The sequence below is a fragment of the Blennius ocellaris genome (genome assembly GCF_963422515.1).
Source record: "Blennius ocellaris genome assembly, chromosome: 19".
NCBI classification, from domain to species: domain Eukaryota; kingdom Metazoa; phylum Chordata; class Actinopteri; order Blenniiformes; family Blenniidae; genus Blennius; species Blennius ocellaris.
Window position 1 is genome coordinate 25,592,985 of NC_137668.1, and position 7,671 is coordinate 25,600,655.

General features: G+C 54.0%; 2 protein-coding genes across 3 annotated transcripts in view; one reads left to right on the forward strand and one right to left on the reverse strand.

Moving 5' to 3' along the window:
- Nucleotides 1-430, reverse strand: part of xylb (xylulokinase homolog (H. influenzae)) — a 7,151-nt gene extending 6,721 nt beyond the window's left edge. The window contains 1 exon segment of the mRNA XM_080514916.1: nt 306-430. Coding sequence (XP_080371042.1) covers nt 306-362 — 57 coding nt within the window. The 5' untranslated portion in view covers nt 363-430.
- A 564-nt stretch (nt 431-994) lies between these two features.
- On the forward strand, nt 995-7,076 carry nub1 (negative regulator of ubiquitin-like proteins 1). 2 transcript variants are annotated; one of them, XR_013937050.1, is made up of 16 exons: nt 995-1,120; nt 1,637-1,756; nt 1,844-2,011; nt 2,138-2,202; nt 2,280-2,344; nt 2,865-3,032; nt 3,266-3,354; nt 3,537-3,643; nt 3,733-3,919; nt 5,248-5,355; nt 5,533-5,685; nt 5,764-5,910; nt 6,108-6,182; nt 6,279-6,510; nt 6,590-6,877; nt 6,938-7,064. XR_013937050.1 is itself a non-coding variant. In XM_080515390.1 (15 exons), the coding sequence occupies exons 2-15, from the start codon at nt 1,640-1,642 to the stop codon at nt 6,715-6,717; spliced, it is 1,809 nt and encodes a 602-aa protein (XP_080371516.1). In that variant the 5' UTR covers nt 995-1,120; nt 1,637-1,639; the 3' UTR covers nt 6,718-7,076. The 2 variants fall into 2 exon arrangements, 1 of the variants encoding a protein (XP_080371516.1); XM_080515390.1 differs by having other exon boundaries at nt 6,590-7,076.
- The last annotated feature ends 595 nt before the right edge of the window (nt 7,077-7,671 follow it).

Below are 7,671 nucleotides of genomic sequence, written 5' to 3' on the forward strand. Positions count from 1 at the left end.
AGGAGGACAAACGACACAGCATCACGTGACTTTTGGACTTAAAACTGAATGCCTCGTTTCGCCCGCGGGTCAAAGTCCGTCTGAACATAAAGTTACTGGACTGACTGCAGAACCAGCTAACCAGCTAACTAACTAACCAACTAACTCACTAACTTTTCAACATTACATCAAACGACCCTCTGCTGAAGTTCTGCGCATGCGCCCTGAGTCCATTTTGACTCCGGGTGTCTGCCGTGCATGCGGCATCGACGTGAGGCGCGCGACCGAGCGCACAGGTGAGAGGACAGGTGAGGGGGCGTGTCTACCTGCTGCGTGCTGAAGTCCAGGCCCAGGTACAGAGGACCGTCCGGAACCGCCGCCATGACACCCCAACACACTCACACACACACACACGCACTCATATAAACACAGGCTGAGACTCCGAGCGGAGAGAACTGCGCATGCGCAGTGCTGCTCTGAGCAGAGTCCACTGTTGAAGGGGGCGGGGCTAAAAGCATCCGATCACACTGTGTGTGTGTGTGTGTGTCCTGTCCAGAAACATAGCGGCAGAAGAAGAGTGACTTGTGTGTGTTTTATGTTGTTTTATTTCATTTCATCACAATTAAAATGTCATTTTATTTAGTTTGGTTTAATTTGCTTCTTTGCACGTGTTCACATTCAGTTGAATTGATCTTTATCCGAAGTAGAACTTATTTTTTTGTTTGGATGATTTTTTCTATGAGATGGGTTTTGGGTTGAATTTCATTCTTTTATTTTATTTATTTGCTCATTATTGTTTTCTTCTTTATGTTTCACTGCCTTCATATTTCAGAAAGTTGCCTCTTTGTTTTAATAAGTGATATTTCATTTCATTTGACTTTCTTTGTTTTGTTGTTAAGTCTGATGTTTGTCCCTCGCCGGACGCCGTCCTGCAGCAAAGCTCGTGTATCGGGGTAAGAAGACGCTCCTGCACTCAGACTGTCGGTGGGCGGAAGTGACGTTGTCCGGCTGCTGAAACCCGCTCAGAGTGAGCGCTCCCTGCTCGTGCCCACCTCTCCCAGAGCGTCAGACGTCTCGCAGCTGCTGGACAAACGCAGTTTTTAACGGACATTTGACGGTCGCGCGCCCGCGCGGAGCTCCGGTGAGTCGCGGACTCGTCCGCAGTGTTTTTTTCCCCGGTGACCCGCGGCGGACGGACTGTTGACGGGGCAGCTAATGAGCTCTGCTAATGGAAACACGCAGTGTTTGTGTCCGGGCGTCACGTGACCGCAGCTGCTGCTTACGCGTTCCAGCGCGCTGACGTCACGTTGATGTTGGAATAAAATTAAGGAGAGACGGTCCAGGTCACTGTAAATACGACACAAGGAATCCATAAACATAAAAATACATAAATATAAACAGACATAACTACAGTGTAAGACGTGTCTCGCGAGACGCGGAGACCTTGTCCCGCCGTGCGCAGGAAGTATCAGTGTGGCCGCCATCTTGGATGAGGACTCGCTCCCTCAGTGACTTGGCTTTACATGATTAGAACTCACTGACTTTACAACACATTTCCACAGGATGTGTTGCAGCTATACAGAATTCTCTGTATGTCATTAATGCATCCCTTCACGCTAAAATAGCGCTGTTTACCTTGTTGTTTACTTGTTTACAGACGATGGTGGAGCAGAACACAGAAATGAAGCTGAAGAACATCCTGAAGCAGGACAAGATCCAGCTGTGGAATCCTCCGTACACCGAGGACAACAACCAGCCGGGGCGTCAGCACATGCAGGTAAACAACAACAACAACAACAACAACAACCCAACACTGTGGGTGGACATCCTGTCCTCTACCGTTTGTCTCTGCCCTTGTCGCCAGGAGCTGGCGGAGCGTTACGCCGCCCTGCTGGCCCTGCCTCCGCCCGAGGTGGGTGGCGCTCTGGAGTCGGTGCGGGTTCAGGCGGTGAGGAGGGGGAAAGGAAACCAGACGTTCAGGGAGACGAGCGTGGCCACGCTGGAGCTGCTGCTGCCCCGGGACAGCAGGAAGGTGGGGACACCGGCCCACGTCCAAGGTTGCGTGGACGTGGAGCGGGAAGCGGAGAACAACAACGCAACACAACGCTGCAGTGATGTCACAAGTTGTGAAGACAAACTCGGTGGTTTGTGTTTGTAGGGTTCCAGGGCGAAGAGCGAGGTGGAGACGAGGCTGGACGTGGCGACGCAGCAGCTGGTGGACAGGTTCGCCTTCGCTGGTCCACGGAGCTCCACCTGCTAGCTTGGCTGTTTATTTGTTTGTTTTTTTTAATTCGTTACAGGATCGGAGAAGACTATAACCTCAAAAACATAAAACTGATCCTGAACGGGAAAACTCTCAGTGTGGGTGAGTCAGACCAGGACCTCATGCTGTGAGACAGGAAGTGACTGCTGTGAGACCGGAAGTGACTGCCGCGAGACAGGAAGTGACAAATGAGACAGGAAGTGACAACTGAGACAGGAAGTTATGCCTTGAGACAGGAAGTGACTGTCGTGAGACAGTAAGTTATGCCTTGAGACAGTAAGTTATGCCTTGAGACAGGAAGTGATTGCCGTGAGACAGGAAGTGACTGCCTTGAGACAGGAAGTGACTGCCTTGAGACAGGAAGTGACTGCCTTGAGACAGGAAGTTATGCCTTGAGACAGGAAGTTATGCCTTGAGACAGGAAGTGACTCCCGTGAGACCGGAAGTGACTGACGTGAGACCGGAAGTGACTGCCGTGAGACAGGAAGTTATGCCTTGAGACAGGAAGTGACTTCCCTGAGACCGGAAGTGACTTCCCTGAGACCGGAAGTGACTGCCGTGAGACCGGAAGTGACTGCCGTGAGACAGGAAGTGATGGGTATGTGTATGTGTGTGTGTGCAGGCCAGCGTCTGGATGAACAGGGGGTGAAGAACCACAGTAAGGTGATGGTGCTGAAGCTGAGTGACGCTGAGTGGAAGCAGCAGCTGAACGAGGAGGAGGAGAAGAGGAGGAGTCAGGAGGAGAGTCTGCAGAGGACACACAAAGGCTTCCAGATCCTCTCAGAGAGAGGTGAGTGAGGGGGAGAGCACAGGAGCCTGCAGCCGGGTGTGTGTTTAACTGTGTGTGTGTGTGTGTGTGTGTGTGTGTGTGTGTGTGTGTGTGTGTGTGTGTCTGTGTCTGTGTGTGTGTGTGTGTGTGTGTGTGTGTGTGTGTGTGTGTGTGTGTGTGTGTGTGTGTGTGTGTGTGTGTGTGTGTGTGTGTGTGTGTGTGTGTGTGTGTGTGTGTGTGTGTGTGTGTGTCAGATGGCTCGGAGGATCCAGACAGGACTCCTTTTCTGGAGATTGCAGACCAGAAGGGAAACCCACTGAAGATCCCTCATAAGGAGAAGAAGGTGTGTATTGGTGTGTGTGTGTGTGTGCGCTTTAACCTCATGATCATAGACTTACAAGCTGTTTGTGTTCTGAATTTATGAGATTAAGATTTAAGAGACGACACATTGACGTGTGTGTGTGTGTGTGTGTGTGTGTGTGTGTGTGTGTGTGTGTGTGTGTGTGTGTGTGTGTGTGTGTGCAGGCTCTGATCCTGGCGATGGGGTTCCATGAGAAAGGTCGCTCGCTGATGAAGAAGAAACAATACGACGACGCTCTGGTTCACCTCCTGCAGGCCGACCAGCACTTCAAGTACTGCTGATCTGACTCCGCCCCCGCGGCCACTGTGGCCCCGCCCTCTCACCTGACTCCTCCCCATCCTCTGTGTCCGCCCCCTGCAGCCAGTGTGGCTCCGCCCTCCTGTCCTCGGTGGACAACTCGGCCGTCCTGCAGCTGGACATCGTCTGGTGCTACCGAGCTCTGGAGGCCCTCGGCTGTCTGCAGGACGCCAGCAGCCGGCTGGACCGGGCCCACAGGGTCTTCCTGCACTGCTATGGAGAGAGGAGCGAGAGACTACTGCTGCTCAAGGTGAGAGAGAGAGAGAGACTACTGATGGTCAAGGTGAGAGAGAGAGAGAGAGACTACTGATGGTCAAGGTGAGAGAGAGAGAGAGAGACTACTGATGGTCAAGGTGAGAGAGAGAGAGAGACTACTGCTGCTCAAGGTGAGAGAGAGAGAGAGAGACTACTGATGGTCAAGGTGAGAGAGAGAGAGAGAGAGAGACTACTGCTGCTCAAGGTGAGAGAGAGAGAGAGAGACTACTGATGGTCAAGGTGAGAGAGAGAGAGAGACTACTGCTGCTCAAGGTGAGAGAGAGAGAGAGACTACTGATGGTCAAGGTGAGAGAGAGAGAGAGAGAGAGAGACTACTGATGCTCAAGGTGAGAGAGAGAGAGACTACTGATGGTCAAGGTGAGAGAGAGAGAGAGAGGAGCGAGAGACTACTGATGCTCAAGGTGAGAGAGAGAGAGACTACTGATGGTCAAGGTGAGAGAGAGAGAGAGAGACTACTGATGGTCAAGGTGAGAGAGAGAGACTACTGATGGTCAAGGTGAGAGAGAGAGAGAGACTACTGATGCTCAAGGTGAGAGAGAGAGACTACTGCTGCTCAAGGTGAGAGAGAGAGAGAGAGAGAGACTACTGATGGTCAAGGTGAGAGAGAGAGAGAGAGAGAGAGAGACTACTGATGCTCAAGGTGAGAGAGAGAGAGAGAGGAGCGAGAGACTACTGATGCTCAAGGTGAGAGAGAGAGAGACTACTGATGCTCAAGGTGAGAGAGAGAGAGACTACTGATGCTCAAGGTGAGAGAGCGAGAGACTACTGATGCTCAAGGTGAGAGAGAGAGAGAGAGAGAGAGAGACTACTGATGCTCAAGGTGAGAGAGCGAGAGACTACTGATGCTCAAGGTGAGAGAGAGAGAGAGAGAGAGAGAGACTACTGATGCTCAAGGTGAGAGAGAGAGAGAGAGAGAGAGAGAGAGACTACTGCTGCTCAAGGTGAGAGAGAGAGAGAAAGAGAGAGAGACTACTGATGCTCAAGGTGAGAGAGAGAGAGAGGAGCGAGAGACTACTGATGCTCAAGGTGAGAGAGAGAGAGAAAGAGAGAGAGACTACTGATGGTCAAGGTGAGAGAGAGAGAGAGAGAGAGACTACTGATGGTCAAGGTGAGAGAGAGAGAGAGAGAGAGACTACTGATGCTCAAGGTGAGAGAGAGAGAGAGAGAGAGACTACTGATGCTCAAGGTGAGAGAGAGAGAGAGACTTCATTATAACAACGGTGTGTGTGTGTGTGTGTGTGTGTGTGTGTGTGTGTGTGTGTGTGTGTGTGTGTGTGTGTGTGTGTGTGTGTGTGTGTGCAGGGTAACAGTGGCAGAGAGGAGGTGCTGTTCCTGAGGCTGCACCTCCTCCAGAGCCTCCTCTCTTACGTCGAGGGGAACGACAGCCGGGCGCTGGAGCTGCTGTCCTCGGTAGGTCCTCCTCCTCCTCCTGCTCCTCCTGCTCCTCCTCTTCCTCCTCCTCCTCCTCCTCCTCCTCCTGCTCTTCCTCCTCCTGCTCCTCCTGCTCTTCCTCCTCCTCCTCTTCCTCCTCCTGCTCCTCTTCCTCCTCCTCTTCCTCACAGCTGTGTGTGTGTGTGTGTGTGTCAGGTGGAGTCCCTGTACAGCAGGGTGTGTCTGGACCCAGACCAGGTTTCTCAGCTCCTGGTTCTTGGTTTCACTGAGAGAGAAGCTCGACTTGGACTGAGGGCCTGTAGGGGCGACCTGCAGGGGGCGCTGGAGCACATCGGCTCCCGCAGACAGGTGGAACACACTCTCACACTCACACACACACTCTCACACTCACACACACACACTCACACACACACTGTGCTCCTGCAGGAGCAGCAGGAGCAGCAGCAGAGGGAGGCGCAGCGGAGGAGGAGCAGGATGGCGGCGGTGTCGTCCCTCAGTGAGCTGGGCTTCTCCCGGCGGGACGCGTCCAGAGCGCTGCAGCAGGCCGACGGGGACGCCAACGCCGCGTACACAGTGAGCGCCCCCTGCTGGCCGCCCCCCCCCCCACCCCCCCACCACACACTCACACTGCTCCCTGACCGCGTGTGTGTGTGTGTGTGTGTGTGTGTGTGTGTGTGTGTGTGTGTGTGTGTGTGTGTGTGTGTGTGTGTGTGTGTGTGTGTGTGTGTGTGTGTGTGTGTGTGTGTGTGTGTGTGTGTGTGTGTCCTCAGATCCTGCTGGAATCCTCCCAGCTCTCCAACAACAACACCCAGCAGGGGGCGCTCAGTCCCCACAAGGTGGACCAGGTACTGACAGCCAGCAGGGGGCGGAGCCTATCCACCCATCGTCATCCTGTTGTGTGCGTACCTGTATAATGTGTGTGTGTGTGTGTGTGTGTGTAGCTGTTGTCCCTGGGCTTCCAGCGCTCCTCCTCCGAGGCGGCGCTCTCTCTGACCGGCGGCGACGTCCAGGAGGCGACTCAGCTGCTGTTGGACAATAATGGCGTCGTCCCCCCGCAGCTCCTCGGCGCCTCCTCCCCCAGCACCTCCTCCACCTCCTCGTCCCCGTCGACCGAGGAGCCGGCCCCCTCCTCCTCCACCTCCTCCTCCACCTCCTCCTCCACCTCCTCTGCAGGTAGCTCCCGTCTCCGTTCGTCCGTCTGACTCAAAACCAGCGGATCAGTAATTAACCTGCTTTGACCCGACGTGCTCAGAGGAGGCGGAGCTTGTGAAGGAGGTGCTGGAGGACCTCCCCCACCACGAGGAGGACCACCTGGACCTCACCCTGGAGGAGGAGGCGGAGCTCATCGCCTCGCTGCGCAGCTTCCTGAGGCCCACGTGATGCAGTGAGGCTTAAAGGGTCCGTCCAGGAGAACCTGCAGGTTCCTGCCCAGGTTCCTCTCCTGGTTCCTCTCCAGGTTCCTCTCCAGGTTCCTCTCCAGGTTCCTCTCCTGGTTCCTGTCCAGGAGAACTTGCAGGTTCCTGCCCAGGTTCCTCTCCTAGTTCCTCTCCAGGTTCCTCTCCTGGTTCCTGTCCAGGAGAACCTGCAGGTTCCTGCCCAGGTTCCTCTCCAGGCTCCTCTCCTGGTTCCTCCCCAGGTTCCTGTCCAGGAGAACCTGCAGGTTCCTGTCCAGGTTCCTGTTGGGAGCTTTATTTTGGCGTTTGTGTGGAAACAGGAAGTTTCCAGACGGAGTAATAAAGTATTTTGTACAGAACAAAGAGTGGCTTCCTGTGTTTCAGCGCTCAACTTTGACCCCGAGCAGAATCAGGCCGTTTCCATGACAACGCTTCACCTGAGAACTTTGTTTTTGTGTTTTTGGTCCCAGAGTAGTTTTCGCTCCACAAGCGTGTGAACGGTGCAGTGAGCACCACTAGGCGGCGCTGAAAGCTTTTGTTTTTCGTCCGTTTCCACGACGACCGGAACGAGTCGGAACGTTTGCGAAAAATCTGCTTCCCGTTCCTCCGACCTCCGTTGTCATGTGAACGGACCCAAAACACTACAGAGGTTTTGTGTTCTCTCTTGAAGTGGTTGCCATGGAAACGGTCCTGAAAGAGTCGGACGGGAGGACGGGGAGGGACGGACGCTCGTCCTGGAGACGATGTCTGTTCTGGTTCTGAGTGGTCCACATGGTCATGTGACCGGTCTCTGGTCATGTGACCGGTCTCTGGTCATGTGATTGGTTGGTCTCTGGTCATGTGACTGGTCTCTGGTCATGTGACTGGTTGGTCTCTGGTCATGTGACCGGTCTCTGGTCATGTGACCGGTCTCTGGTCATGTGATTGGTTGGTCTCTGGT

Bases quoted from the DNA above. Each gene is read 5' to 3' on its own strand.
- nub1 (XM_080515390.1), top strand. From the start codon at position 1,640: ATGGTGGAGCAGAACACAGAAATGAAGCTGAAGAACATCCTGAAGCAG. The intron at 2,203-2,279 runs GTTCGCCTTCGC...AATTCGTTACAG, and splicing joins ACGCAGCAGCTGGTGGACAG to GATCGGAGAAGACTATAACC. The intron at 2,345-2,864 runs GTGAGTCAGACC...GTGTGTGTGCAG, and splicing joins CGGGAAAACTCTCAGTGTGG to GCCAGCGTCTGGATGAACAG.